General features: G+C 65.1%; 1 protein-coding gene and 1 long non-coding RNA gene across 2 annotated transcripts; both read right to left on the bottom strand.

Annotated features, from left to right (window-relative positions):
• Positions 1 to 456: 456 nt before the first annotated feature.
• LOC127028504 (T-cell activation Rho GTPase-activating protein-like) lies at positions 457 to 11,534 on the bottom strand. Its single transcript, XM_050914261.1, has 10 exons — positions 11,409 to 11,534; positions 10,982 to 11,080; positions 10,590 to 10,751; positions 10,394 to 10,503; positions 2,450 to 2,645; positions 2,104 to 2,221; positions 1,658 to 1,803; positions 1,112 to 1,203; positions 916 to 1,025; positions 457 to 485 (listed from the first exon to the last, which is right to left on the bottom strand). Exons 1-10 carry the CDS (start codon positions 11,532 to 11,534, stop codon positions 457 to 459), a joined length of 1,188 nt encoding a protein of 395 aa, XP_050770218.1.
• Positions 8,558 to 9,746, bottom strand: LOC127028544 (uncharacterized). Its single transcript, XR_007768017.1, has 4 exons — positions 9,699 to 9,746; positions 9,252 to 9,397; positions 8,706 to 8,797; positions 8,558 to 8,619 (listed from the first exon to the last, which is right to left on the bottom strand). It is a non-coding gene; the product is annotated as an uncharacterized LOC127028544 (long non-coding RNA).
• Positions 11,535 to 14,410: the final 2,876 nt, after the last annotated feature.

Genomic DNA, 14,410 nt, shown 5'->3' with positions numbered 1-14,410 from the left:
GCAGGGGACAGCAAGCCGCAGGTGACGGTGGCTGCACAAGGACCTTGAGCCCTTCCTGGCCACCGTGCCCTGCCTGCGCCTTGCCCTCGCTCTGACCTCACGGCGCTGCTCCGAGCAGATACCCAAAACTCAGCAGGCCGTGCTCCTGGGCAACCGGCTCTAAGTGAGCCTGCTTGAGCAGAGGCCTTGGACCAGGGACCTCCACAGGTCCCTTCCAACCTCCACCCTCCTGGGGTGACTCTCTGCTTTGGCGTCCCTCCTAAAGCACCTGAGCTCAGCCCTGACGCCCGCTGCAAAGGGTGCTGGGACAAGGCACCATCCCAAACTCCTCCCCGAGGATTCTGCACAAAACAACCGCTCCCCACTCCAGAACAGCCCATGGCAGACACAGTCACAAGAGAGAAAAGATCCTTTTATTGTGGACATCAAGTGGGGGGGCCCAGGAGTCACAGCGCTTCAGCCAGTGGCCATCGATCCAGCAGCACCTGCAACGACAGAGTCCGAAAGCTCTGCTAAATCCACCAAGGCAGGAAGAGGCAGGCTTTGGTTCCCCTTGCTTGGGGAACACCGTTGACGAGGAATTCTGCGGGCCCAGCAGAGAGAGCTGTTGCTGGCGCTGACTGCGGGGCGGCTCTGGCGCCTTCTCCCCGTGGGTAATGCCCTTAGAGACCTGGGCGCGTGCAGAGATGCACCGTGCCCCTGTGCCACGCAGCAGGGCTCCATGGGGAGCCCCTGGGCAGCTGCCGTGGAGTTCTTGCCAAACCAACCCTGCGCGGCACCGTCCCTCGCCAGAGACTTGGACTGACTTAGAGCAGTGTGGAGAGTTGGCAAGGATGGGCAGCAGAGCCTGGTACCCACCTGGGCTTCCTGACCTGCTGCACCTCCTGCATCTTTTCATTGCTCCATCCCCCAAACGGTTTCTCTCTTCCTCCTCTTTTCTGCGCGCGGCTTTCGCTCTCCTCTCCCCACGCCTGCCTTCTCTTCCGGCTTCTCTTTTCTCCTTGTCCTGGTGAGAGCCTGCAAACCTTGCCGTCCCACCGTGCTATTAGGTAGGGAAAGCCACCACCCACTGCAGGCAGTTCTGAGTTTAGCCAAAGGGAGCTCTTTTTACCTTCGTTCCTCCGCAAGGCTCGCCAGCTCTTCTGGGCGCACCAGGGAGTCTGCCGCGCTCTCAGGGCTGCTTGGAGGCAAAGCTGGAGGTGCCTACAACAGAAATGGCAGAGTTAGCAGGTGGCAAGAGCACGAAGCCACTGCTTGCCCGATTGCTACCTTAGCTCTCCAGACGAGATCCCTTTGGCTGCTTTGCATCAGCCACATCTCGCACGGGCCCCCCGCCCCCCCCCCCGCCCCCCAAATAGGCTTGACGAAGCTCTGACCAAGTAGCACCGGAGCAAAACCCCTCTCCAGTTGACAGCTCCTCCCCTCTGTCTTTTGGTAGGGATTTCGTCGGCATTTGGGCTGCTTCAGCACACGCCTACTGCCTTGGAGAAACAACCTTGCCACTTTTCCTTACTATGTATCATCCCGGCGGGTGGCGGAATAACCCAGACACGCACCAGCTCCACTGCCGGGCAGAGGCACAGCAGCCCCTCGGCCTCAGCAGAAACTCCCCTCCGCCACCAGACACGCTGTCCCAGTGTTTGGGCACCTGACGTACCTCTCCCGTTTCAGACTCCAGCCCCATATCTGCCCCAGCTGCTTGGAGGACACCGAGCAGAGACGGGGGTGCCTGCAGCAAGGCTTCTGCCTGACGCTCGGTGTCTGCTCTCACTGCAGGGACACTTTGCTCTTCCAAAGGCAGTTCTGCAAAGCAAGAGCATGTGCAGCAAAGGGACTTCTTGGAAGTAAAAAACAGCTCAAGCAAAACCCACCCAAAGCCCTCCTCCGCTTCTCTTTCCGCCCTCTGATGCCCTGTCTGCAGGCTTCAGCTCGTCTTTGCAAAGAGCAAACCGGCCATGCCCCGAGAGGCAGTGGCCAAACAGAGGCCACGGCACAAGCGGGGCTGCGAGGACAACGCTCGATGCCCAGCCCCGCCAGAAACGACGCTGAGGTTTCTGCTGTCCCAAGCCCCAGGCCGTGACGACCCTCACTCCCGCCTCTTACCTCTGCATCTCTCCGGGGGGGCTGGCGACTCCTCGGCTGCTGGACAGGAAAGGGCAGTGGGCTCCTCCCCAAAGAGCTCCCTCCAGTTGTCCGTCAGGAACTCCACCAGCACGTTCACCTGCAGAGAGCAAAGCCTTGGCTTCAAGCCAGGCGCCTGAAAATGGATCAAGCAGCCTTTCGCACTGCTGCCCCTGGCCTCTGCGCAGAAGGCTGTGGGTGTGGGGCTGCTCTGCCAGGCAGCCCCCCAGCTGAGCGTTTGCTCCACAGAGGAGGCAGCCAGGGACCTCTGAACAGCCAGGCTCTGATGGTGCGGGAAGGCTGCAGCCGGCTGCTCCCTACAGCGTACCTTGGCAGTCACCTCCAGCATGGCCTGGAGCGGGAGCTGGTCCTCGTTGGGTGGGCTCAGCAGGTTGGGCCCAAGGCAGACGGCCAGATTGCTGGAGGTCATTCTGCTGGTGGAGGCGTTGTGGCCGATACGCTGGAGCAGTGAGAGCAGCCGCTGGAGGAGGAGGAGATTGGCTGCAGGCAACTTCTCGGCCACCCTGAGGGAACAGGAACCCACCGTTAAGAAAGCAGATGTTGCCCGCAGCCCGCTTGCCCAAGGCAGGTGGGAGCCAGCGGCTGTGTTGCGCAGCTTTGCGGCTGCTCTCAGCCAGCGGTCAGCGCTCCTGCTCAACAGGCAGGCTGCTGGCCACGCTTACGCTTTCAGCTCTTCCATCTTCTCCTCCTTGCTGGTCTTCTGCATGGCTGCCATCCAGTCCTCGTAGAGGTGGCTGACGAGGAGCTTGGCGGGGATGCTTCGGAGGAAGTCCTGCAATGGCAAGGGCTCCAGCTGAGCCTCTGAATACTCCAGGCCTTGCAGGAGCTCACTCTCGCAGCTGCAGGTGAGAAGCGCTCACCTTCAAGATGACGGCCAGCAGGAGCGCAGGCTGGCTTCCCAGGTCGACGTGTGCGCCGCGGTCCAGGGCCTCCCGCAGCTCCCGAAACGCTGTGGCGCTGGCAGCTCTGCGGAATATCCCCTCCGTCGTCGGCCCTTCCCGCTGCAGGACAGCCAGCAGCTCCTGCGGGAGAGGCAGGAGGACAGTTGCTTGCCTGAGGAGCTGCCTTCCAACGGCGGCGGCCAGAGCGCTGCCCCAGCTGCGGCTCCTTGCCCCCAAACGGGGCTGGGAGCAGAAGCGTGTTGTGGGGGTGAAGAGCCCAATGCCGCGTGCGCGGAGCTGCTGGGGACACCCAGCGCCTCTGCGGAGCAGGCGGAGGGAGGGCTGGGGACCGCCTGTGCAGGCTGGCTTACCTGGATGGGCTGGGGCAGCGTGCCGTCCTCCCCGCAGACGGCTGCCAGGGGCTGTCCAAAGAGCGGCCTGCTGCAGCCGGAGCCCGCCTGCCCTGGCGCCTGGGCAGCGGCCGGGTCCGCCGCAGAGCAAAGGGCCAGGGCAGCCCCCTCCTCCTCCTGCTGCTGCTCCCTCCTGCTGCAAAGGAAAAGAGAGCAAGAGCCCGTCAATGGAGACCGCCAGGCCAGCGCTCCCGGAGCCTGCCCTGCCCTGCCCTGCCCTGCCCTGCCCTGCCCTGCCCTGCGTGCAGCGCGGTGCTGAGCGGTGCGGCAGGACGGGCAGGGAGCCAGCAGCTGGAAGCCCTGCTGTGGCTCAGCGGCTGGGGCTGGGAGGCTCCTGAGAGCCGGCGTGCCAGCGGGACAGCCTGTGCCAGCCCTCGCCCTGCCCTCGTCCAAGCTGTGGGCAGCAGCAGCAGAGGCTCCGTGTCCCCGCAGAACCATGTCGAGCGGCCGCTGCCCAGCGGGTGTCCTTGCTGCTCCAGGTGACATCCATCCTTGGCGTGCCCAACCTGCATGGCGACACTCAGGGGACAAGTGAGCACAGCTCAAGCCGTTGCAGGAGGTTGCCTTTCTTTCCAAAACTCACCTGGCGAGCGGCAAAGTCCCCCTGCGTTGCTAGATGGGGCCGGCGCAGGCCCTTGCTTGGGAGCATCCTGCAAGAAGCGGGCTGCGCTTAGAGAGCAGCCCCGCAGCAGCAGCAAGGGCCACCGGCGAGCTGCCAGGCGGCACCAGCAGCCTGAGCGCGGCAGAGCTGGCAGCCTCTGGCCTCCCGGGCTCTGTGCCCCGCGCGGCAGGTTTCCTGCCAGCGCCGCCAGCGAGGACGTGCCGTCGTTCCTGTGGCTGCCCAACCCTCTCCGCTGCCCGAGTGCACCGCGGGACCCTCCCTCCCTGCCTCCCCCTCCCTGCCTCCCTCCCCCTCCCTGCCTCCCTGCCTCTCTCCCTCCCGCACAAGCTCACCCCACTCGCCGCACACCCTGGCACCCGGCACAGCCAGAGGCGCGTGAAAGGCAGGCATTCTCACCTGTGCCTGGCCCTCCATCAGCCTCTCCAGGCTCCTGGTGCTGAATGTCCTCCACTGGGCAAGAGAGAAGGAGTGCAAGAAGGTGAGCAGCGATGCCTGTGCTGCTCGGCTGGAGGAGCAGTGCTCGGGCAGAGAGCCCAGACCAGAGAGACACTCACGGCATGGCGGCGGCTCATCTCCTTCTCGAGGAGTTGGAGCGACGGGAGACGGGTGACCCGGGCTCTCTTGGCTCCTTCTGGTGTCCTGTGCAGCGGGAAGGGACAGGGAGAGAGGTGGCTGAGCCCCAAGCTGCCTCTTCTCTCTTGTCCGGCAGCTCTGCCCGAGAGCTGCCCGCAGGCGCAGGGGCCCGTGTCCCCAGCTGGGGAGCTGTGTTCCCCTGTGCGGCTGCGCCTGGAGCATCCCCCCGCCTTACCCCAGCAGTGTGCCCAGCCACAGCTCCTTCAGCGCCCGGGAGCTGCAGAAAGAGAGGAGAAGCAGCGTGAGGCCCCGCTGCCCCCCAGCCCGTGGGCAGAGGCGGGCGCCTGCAGAGCCCTGCCCCGTGGGGAAGGGCACGGGGGCAGGAGGAAGCCCCGGGGGGCAGGACAGAGGCGCTGCCCAAGCCCTGGCTCCCGCTGTCCTGCCGGAGCAGCTGCTTTTGCCCTTGCCTTCTGGGGACCAAAAGGGGACCAGGGCATGCAGGACGTGCAAATGCCCCCCCATCCCTCCCTGCCAGCATGCTGCCTGCTCCCTGCCCGGGCTCTGCCCGGAGGGCAGAGGCCGTTCCCAGCACGGCCGCCTGGCCGTGCTTGGGAACCTCTCGTGCCCTGCCGTGGGACGTGGCACCACGACTCACCCGAAGGTGGCAACACAGGAGCCGGTGGGCCAGACGAGGATGAGGGAGGCGCTGTCCTCATCGCTGCCTTCCTCCTCCTCCTCTTCTTTGTGCGCTGCTGCCTCCTTCCCGCCGCTCAGCACCCACAGCCGGTCCAGGGCCAGGCGGAGCTGTGGGCGCAGGCTGGTGCCCCGTCTGCAGAGAAGAGAGGCAGGCAGGGAGCTGGAGGTGGCCTCCTTGGGGTCCCCGCGGGCAGAGCCCTGTCCCCCGCCTGCCGTTGGGAGGGAGGTTGGTGCATCGAGCAGCAAGGGACGGGGCTGGTGCCAGGTGCCGGGGTGTCCCGGGCTGGTGCCAGGGCCAGGGCTGGGGGAAAGGCAGCTGGGCTGTGAGGGTCTTACTGCAACTTGGCGACGACCAGTTCCTCCTGGAGGAGGAGAAGGCGCCTCTCGCTCCTCTTGCGGCCCCGGGTCAGCCGCACGTCCGCGCTCAGCACCGTCTCGGCGTCGGTGAGAGCCTCCCTGCAGAGCAGAGAGCGGCGGGCATGAGCAAGGGGTCTGCTGCGTGCCCGCGTGTCCCCGAGGCGCGGGGGGAGCCCACCTGGAGCCGCAGCAGCAGCTGGCCTGGCCCATCCCGCCCGGGACAGGAGGACCCTCGCCGCACAGCAAGGATGCGGCGCAGCCGGCGACAGCGAGGATGAGAAGCGGGGTGCTGGTGGCGGTGGCGGGGCAGGGCTGTCGGGCAGAGCCTGCCTCCTCGCAGCGCTGCTGCGTGCCAGCACAGCTCCGTGCTGCTGTCTGTGGTGGCTGTTGGCTCCAGCTGACCAACATTCCGAGGCCAACGGACAGTGGGGGGGGCAGTGGGGGGGGCAGTGCGGGGGGGGTTCTCTCCAGTCTGGCCGTGTCTGTCTTGCCCTGGGCAGCCCAGAGCAGGACACAGCAGAGGGGAAGGACCACCCCCCTGCACCTGCTGCCAGTGCCCCTTGCCTTGGGCTTCAGTGCTGGTTCCTGGCCTCCAACGAGACTACTCGGTGCCACTGGCCACCCCCCTCCGCGCCCGCCCGCTCAGCCGCTTTGCCATCCAGTGCACTGCTCCTCAGCCCAGGTGGTGTCTGCTTTCTTCCAGTGCTCAGGCACATGTCCCTTTTGGAGTGGCGTCACAAGCCCATCTGCCAGCTCCCTCAGCACTTGAGGGTGCCCGCCATCGGTGCCCGCCAGGGACTTGCGCATCCGCACTTTGCTCAAGTCTTCTCTAATGTCCCCCTCTGCCGCCTGACTGATGATCGAAGCGGAGCCTCTTGCCCCAAGGGTACGTCTTCTTTGCTCCAGCCTTTCCCCCAGGTGTGCCGGGCCTGGGATGTCTGAGGGCTGGTCTTGCTCGGACCGTGCTGCGCCAGGAGGACTGGCAGAACCTAGAGCAGCCTCAAGTGCTGCCACGGCCTAGGGAAGGCCAGGAGAGTTTTAAGACGGAGCAAAAGAAGAGCGGAACTGGGACCGTCTGATGAGCTTCCTCATTCAAGTCCTTCCTAGGAGCTCGTATGGGGCTCTGTTTTGCGTCTGTGCTGAAAACAGCCTTGAGAAGCCAGGGGTGTGCGAGTTAGTGCTGAGCAGTGCTTGCACAGCACCAAGGGCTTTTCTGCTCCTCCGACTGCCCCGCCAGCGAGCAGGCTGGGGGTGCCCAAGGCGCTGGGAGGGGACACAGCGGGGACATCTGCCCCCAGCTCCCCAAAGGGGTATCCCACAGCACAGGAGGCCGTGCTCAGCACTAAAACCGGGGGGGGGAGGATGGCGGGGGCTGCCCTTGCTCGGGGACTGGCTGGCCATCGGTCGGTTGGTGGGGAGCAGTTGCTTTCTTTTGCATGCCTTGTTTTTCTTGGGCTTTCTTTTCCCCACTCTTTCTTGTTTGTTGGTTTTTTCCCTTCCGTTTCTCTTTTCCTTCTAAAGCTCTCTTTACCTGAACCACGAGTTTTCTCCCTTTTACCCTTCCCATTCTCCCCCGCCAATCCCCCTGCGGGGGAGCGAGCCAGCGGCCGTGTGGTGCTCAGCCGCTGGCCAGGGTTAAACCGCAACAACCTCTCAGCAAAAGAGTTACCTACCGAGGGTGAGAGTGCTCGTCCTGCCTCCTCCGTCAGGGTGCGGGCATCCCCCGTAGCCCAGCGGGATGCACGAAAGCCTCAGCAGTCCGCCTGCTGTTGGAGCCGCTTCCAAAGCTTTTTGGGGGAGCTGAGGCATTTTTAGCGCCCAGCGTGGAAGTGAATCTCTACCATTGGCGTGAGGGAGGGGGGTCTGAAGAAACTGCCCGACAAGCAGCGTGCAAGGAGGATGGCTGCAGGGGACAGCAAGCCGCAGGTGACGGTGGCTGCACAAGGACCTTGAGCCCTTCCTGGCCACCGTGCCCTGCCTGCGCCTTGCCCTCGCTCTGACCTCACGGCGCTGCTCCGAGGAGATACCCAAAACTCAGCAGGCCGTGCTCCTGGGCAACCGGCTCTAAGTGAGCCTGCTTGAGCAGAGGCCTTGGACCAGAGGACCTCCACAGGTCCCTTCCAACCTCCACCCTCCTAAAGGGGTGACTCTCTGCTTTGGTGTCCCTCCTAAAGCACCTGAGCTCAGCCCTGACGCCCGCTGCAAAGGGTGCTGGGACAAGGCACCATCCCAAACTCCTCCCCGAGGATTCTGCACAAAACAACCGCTCCCCACTCCAGAACAGCCCATGGCAGACACAGTCACAAGAGAGAAAAGATCCTTTTATTGTGGACATCAAGTGGGGGGGCCCAGGAGTCACAGCGCTTCAGCCAGTGGCCATCGATCAATCAGCACCTGCAACGACAGAGGCCGAAAGCTCTGCTAAATCCACCAAGGCAGGAAGAGGCAGGCTTTGGTTCCCCTTGCTTGGGGGAACACCGTTGACGAGGAATTCTGTCGGGCCCAGCAGAGAGAGCTGTTGCTGGCGCTGACTGCGGGGCGGCTCTGGCGCCTTCTCCCCGTGGGTAATGCCCTTAGAGACCTGGGCGCGTGCAGAGATGCACCGTGCCCCTGTGCCACGCAGCAGGGCTCCATGGGGAGCCCCTGGGCAGCTGCCGTGGAGTTCTTGCCAAACCAACCCTGCGCGGCACCGTCCCTCGCCAGAGACTTGGACTGACTTAGAGCAGTGTGGAGAGTTGGCAAGGATGGGCAGCAGAGCCTGGTACCCACCTGGGCTTCCTGACCTGCTGCACCTCCCTGCATCTTTTCATTGCTCCATCCCCCAAACGGTTTCTCTCTTCCTCCTCTTTTCTGCGCGCGGCTTTCGCTCTCCTCTCCCCACGCCTGCCTTCTCTTCCGGCTTCTCTTTTTCTCCTTGTCCTGGCGAGAGCCTGCAAACCTTGCCGTCCCACCGTGCTATTAGATAGGGAAAGCCACCACCCACTGCAGGCAGTTCTGAGTTTAGCCAAAGGGAGCTCTTTTTACCTTCGTTCCTCCGCAAGGCTCGCCAGCTCTTCTGGGCGCACCAGGGAGTCTGCCGCGCTCTCAGGGCTGCTTGGAGGCAAAGCTGGAGGTGCCTACAACAGAAATGGCAGAGTTAGCAGGTGGCAAGAGCACGAAGCCACTGCTTGCCCGATTGCTACCTTAGCTCTCCAGACGAGATCCCTTTGGCTGCTTTGCATCAGCCACATCTCGCACGGGCCCCCCGCCCCCCGCCCCCCCCCCCCAAATAGGCTTGACGAAGCTCTGACCAAGTAGCACCGGAGCAAAACCCCTCTCCAGTTGACAACTGCTCCCCTCTGTCTTTTGGTAGGGATTTCGTCGGCATTTGGTCTGCCGCAGCACACGCCTACTGCCTTGCAGAAACAACCTTGCCACTTTTCCTTACATGTATCATCCCGGCGGGTGGCGGAATAACCCAGACACGCACCAGCTCCACTGCCAGGCAGAGGCACAGCAGCCACTCGGCCTCAGCAGAAACTCCCCTCCGCCACCAGACACGCTGTCCCAGTGGTTGGGCACCTGACGTACCTCTCCCGTTTCAGACTCCAGCCCCACATCTGCCCCAGCTGCTTGGAGGACACCGAGCAGAGACGGGGCTGCCTGCAGCAAGGCTTCTGCCTGACGCTCGGTGTCTGCTCTCACTGCAGGGACACTTTGCTCTTCCAAAGGCAGTTCTGCAAAGCAAGAGCATGTGCAGCAAAGCGACTTCTTGCAAGTAAAAAACAGCTCAAGCAAAACCCACCCAAAGCCCTCCTCCGCTTCTCTTTTCCGCCCTCTGATGCCCTGTCTGCAGGCTTCAGCTCGTCTTTGCAAAGAGCAAACCGGCCATGCCCCGAGAGGCAGTGGCCAAACAGAGGCCACGCCACAAGCGGGGCTGCGAGGACAACGCTCGATGCCCAGCCCCGCCAGAAACGACGCTGAGGTTTCTGCTGTCCCAAGCCCCAGGCCGTGACGACCCTCACTCCCGCCTCTTACCTCTGCATCTCTCCGGGGGGGCTGGCGACTCCTCGGCTGCTGGACAGGAAAGGGCAGCTGGCTCCTCCCCAAAGAGCTCCCTCCAGTTGTCCGTCAGGAACTCCACCAGCACGTTCACCTGCACAGAGCAAAGCCTTGGCTCAGCGCAGGTGCCGGAAATGGATCAAGCGCCTTTCGCACTGCTGACCCTGGCCTCTGCGCAGAAGGCTGTGGCTGTGGGGCTGCTCTGCCAGGCAGCCCCCCACTGAGCACTCGCTCCAGAGAGGAGGCAGCACGGACCTCCGAAGAGCCAAGCTCTGACGGGCGGGCAAGGCTGCAGCCGGCTGCTCCCTACAGCGTACCTTGGCAGTCACCTCCAGCATGGCCTGCAGCGGGAGCTGGTCCTCGTTGGCTGGGCTCAGCAGGTTGGGCGCAAGGCAGATGGCCAGATTGCTGGAGCTCATTCTGCTGGTGGAGGCGTTGTGGCGATACGCTGGAGCAGTGAGAGCAGCCGCTTGAGGAGGAGGAGATTGGCTGCAGGCAACTTCTCGGCCACCCTGAGGGAACAGGAACCCACCGTTAAGAAAGCAGATGTTGCCCACAGCCCGCTTGCCCAAGGCAGGTGGGAGGCAGCGGCTGTGTTGCGCAGCTTTGCGGGTGCTCTCAGCCAGCGGTCAGCGCTCCTGCTCAACAGGCAGGCTGCTGGCCACGCTTACGCTTTCAGCTCTTCCATCTTCTCCTCCTTGCTGGCCTTCTGCATGGCTGCCATCCAGTCCTCGTAGAGGTGGCTGACGAGGAGCTTGGCGGGGATGCTTCGGAGGAAGTCCTGCAATGGCAAGGGCTCCAGCTGAGCCTCTGAATACTCCAGGCCTTGCAGGAGCTCTCTCGCAGCTGCAGGTCAGAAGCGCTCACCTTCAAGATGACGGCCAGCAGGAGCGCAGGCTGGCTTCCCAGGTCGACGTGTGCGCCGCAGTCCAGGGCCTCCCGCAGCTCCCGAAACGCTGTGGCGCTGGCAGCTCTGCGGAATATCCCCTCCGTCGACGGCCCTTCCCGCTGCAGGACAGCCAGCAGCTCCTGCGGGAGAGGCAGGAGGACAGTTGCTTGCCTGAGGAGCTGCCTTCCAACAGCGGCGGCCAGAGCGCTGCCCCAGCTGCGGCTCCTTGCCCCGAAACGGGGCTGGGAGCAGAAGCGTGTTGTGGGGGTGAAGAGCCCAATGCCGCGTGCGCGGAGCTGCTGGGGACACCCAGCGCCTCTGCGGAGCAGGCGGAGGGAGGGCTGGGGACCGCCTGGCCAGGCTGGCTTACCTGGATGGGCTGGGGCAGCGTGCCGTCCTCCCCGCAGACGGCTGCCAGGGGCTGTCCAAAGAGTGGCCTGCTGCAGCCGGAGCCCGCCTGCCCTGGCGCCTGGGCAGCGGCCGGGCTCCGCCGCAGAGCAAAGGGCCAGGGCAGCCCCCTCCTCCTCCTCCTGCTGCTCCCTCCTGCTGCAAAGGAAAAGAGAGCAAGAGCCCGTCAATGCAGACCGCCAGGCCAGCGCTCCCGGAGCCTGCCCTGCCCTGCCCTGCCCTGCCCTGCCCTGCCCTGCCCTGCCCTGCGTGCAGCGCGGTGCTGAGCGGTGCGGCAGGACGGGCAGGGAGCCAGCAGCTGGAGCCACGGCTCGGCTCGGCGGCTGGGGCTCGGAGGCTCCTGAGAGCTGGCATGCCAGCGGGACAGCCTGTGCCAGCCCTCGCCCTGCCCTCGTCCAAGCTGTGGGCAGCAGCAGAGGCTCCGTGTCCCCGCAGAACCACGTCCAGCGGCCGCTGCCCAGCGGGTGTCCTTGCTGCTCCAGGTGACGTCCATCCTTGGCGTGCCCAACCTGCATGGCGACACTCAGGGGACAAGTGAGCACAGCTCAAGCCGTTGCAGGAGGTTGCCTTTCTTTCCAAAACTCACCTGGCGAGCGGCAAAGTCCCCCTGCGTTGCTAGATGGGGCCGGCGCAGGCCCTTGCTTGGGAGCATCCTGCAAGAAGCAGGCTGCGCTTAGAGAGCAGCCCCGCAGCAGCACGGGCCACCGGCGACCTGCCAGCCGGCACCAGCAGCCTGAGCGCGGCAGAGCTGGCAGCCTCTGGCCTCCCGGGCTCTGTGCCCCGCGCGGCAGCTTTCCTGCCAGCGCCGCCAGCGAGGACGTGCCGTCGTTCCTGCTGGCTGCCCAACCCTCTCCGCTGCCCGACTGCACCGCGGGACCCTCCCTCCCGCCTCCCCCCCCCCCCCCCCCCCCCCCCCCCCCCTCCCTCCCGCACAAGCTCACCCCACTCGCCGCACATCCTGGCACGGCCGGAGGCGCGTGCAAGGCAGACAGGCTCACCTCTGCCTGGCCCTCCATCAGCCTCTCCAGGCTCCTGGTGCTGAATGTCCTCCACTGGGCAAGAGAGGAGGAGTGCAAGAAGGTGAGCAGCGATGCCTCTGCTGCTCGGCTGGAGGAGCACTGCTCGCGGACAGAGCCCAGACCAGAGAGACACTCACGGCTTGACGGCGGCTCAGCTCCTTCTCGAGGAGTTGGAGCGACGGGAGACGGGTGACCCGGGCTCTCTTGGCTCCTTCTGGTATCCTGTGCAGCGGGAAGGGACAGGGAGAGAGGTGGCTGAGCCCAAGCTGCCTCTTCTCTCTTGTCCGGCAGCTCTGCCCGAGAGCTGCCCGCAGGCGCAGGGGCACGTGTCCCCAGCTGGGGAGCTGTGTTCCCCGTCCGGCTGCGCCTGGAGCATCCCCCCGCCTTACCCCAGCAGTGTGCCCAGCCACAGCTCCTTCAGCGCCCGGGAGCTGCAGAAAGAGAGGAGAAGCAGCGTGAGGCCCCGCTGCCCGCCAGCCCGTGGGCAGAGGCGGGCGCCTGCAGAGCCCTGCCCCGTGGGGAAGGGCACGGGGGCAGGAGGAAGCCCCGGGGGCAGGACAGAGGCGCTGCCCAAGCCCTGGCTCCCGCTGTCCTGCCAGAGCAGCCGCTTTTGCCCTTGCCTGCTGGGGACCAAAAGGGGACCAGGGCATGCAGGACGTGCAAATGCCCCCCCATCCCTCCCTGCCAGCATGCTGCCTGCTCCCTGCCCGGGCTCTGCCCGCAGGGCAGAGGCCACTCCCAGCACGGCCGCCTGGCCATGCTTGGGAACCTCTCGTGCCCTGCCGTGGACGTGGCACCACCACTCACCCGAAGGTGGCAACACAGGAGCCGGTGGGCCAGACGAGGATGAGGGAGGTGCTGTCCTCATCGCTGCCTTCCTCCTCCTGCTCTTCTTTGTCCGCTGCTGCCTCCTTCCCGCCGCTCAGCACCCACAGCTGGTCCAGGGCCAGGCGGAGCTGTGGGCGCAGGCTGGTGCCGCGTCTGCAGAGAAGAGAGGCAGGCAGGGAGCTGGAGGTGGCCTCCTTGGGGTCCGCGCGGGCAGAGCCCTGTCCCCGCCTGCCGTTGGGAGGGAGGTTGGTGCATCGAGCAGCAAGGGACGGGGCTGGTGCAGGTGCCAGGGGGTCCCTGGGCTGGTGCCAGGGCCAGGGCTGGGGCAAGGCAGCTGGGCTGTGAGGGTCTTACTGCAACTTGGCGACGACCAGTTCCTCCTGGAGGAGGAGAAGGCGCCTCTCGCTCCTCTTGCGGCCCCGGGTCAGCCGCACGTCCGCGCTCAGCACCGTCTCGGCGTCGGTGAGAGCCTCCCTGCAGAGCAGAGAGCGGCGGGCATGAGCAAGGGGTCTGCTGCGCGGGCGTGCCCGCGTGTCCCCGAGCCGCGGGGGGAGCCCACCTGGAGCCGCAGCAGCAGCTGGCCTGGCCCATCCCGCCCGGGACAGGAGGACCCTCGCCGCACAGCAAGGATGCGGCGCAGCCGGCGACAGCGAGGATGAGAAGCGGGGTGCTGGTGGCGGTGGCGGGGCAGTGGCTGTCGGGCAGAGCCTGCCTCCTCGCAGCGCTGCTGCGTGCCAGCACAGCTCCGTGCTGCTGTCTCTGGTGGCTGTTGGCTCCAGCTGACCAACATTCCGAGGCCAACGGACAGTGGGGGGGGCAGTGGGGGGGGCAGTGCGGGGGGGGTTCTCTCCAGTCTGGCCGTGTCTGTCTTGCCCTGGGCAGCCCAGAGCAGGACACAGCAGAGGGGAAGGACCACCCCCCTGCACCTGCTGCCAGTGCCCCTTGCCTTGGGCTTCAGTGCTGGTTCCTGGCCTCCAACGAGACTACTCGGTGCCACTGGCCACCCCCTCCGCGCCCGCCCGCTCAGCCGCTTTGCCATCCAGTGCACTGCTCCTCAGCCCAGGTGGTGTCTGCTTTCTTCCAGCGCTCAGGCACATGTCCCTTTTGCAGTGGCGTCACAAGCCCATCTGCCAGCTCCCCAGCACTTGAGGGTGCCCGCCATCGGTGCCCGCCAGGGACTTGCGCATCGCACTTTGCTCAAGTCTTCTCTAATGTCCCCCTCTGCCGCCTGACTGATGATCGAAGCGGAGCCTCTTGCCCAAGGGACGTCTTCTTTGCTCCAGCCTTTCCCCCAGGCGTGCCGGGCCTGGGATGTCTGAGGGCTGGTCTTGCTCGGACCGTGCTGCGCCAGGAGGACTGGCAGAACCTAGACCAGCCTCAAGTGCTGCCACGGCCTAGGGAAGGCCAGGAGAGTTTTAAGACGGAGCAAAAGAAGAGCGGAACTGGGACCGTCTGATGAGCTTCCTCATTCAAGCCCTTCCTAGGAGCTCTATGTCTGTTTTGTGTCTGTGCTGAAAACAGCCTTGAGAAGCCAGGGGTGTGCG

Source organism: Gymnogyps californianus, unplaced genomic scaffold (assembly GCF_018139145.2).
Source record: "Gymnogyps californianus isolate 813 unplaced genomic scaffold, ASM1813914v2 HiC_scaffold_34, whole genome shotgun sequence".
NCBI lineage: Eukaryota > Metazoa > Chordata > Aves > Accipitriformes > Cathartidae > Gymnogyps > Gymnogyps californianus.
Note: the sequence above shows the minus strand (reverse complement) of the source record. Positions and strands in the feature narration are given on the sequence as shown.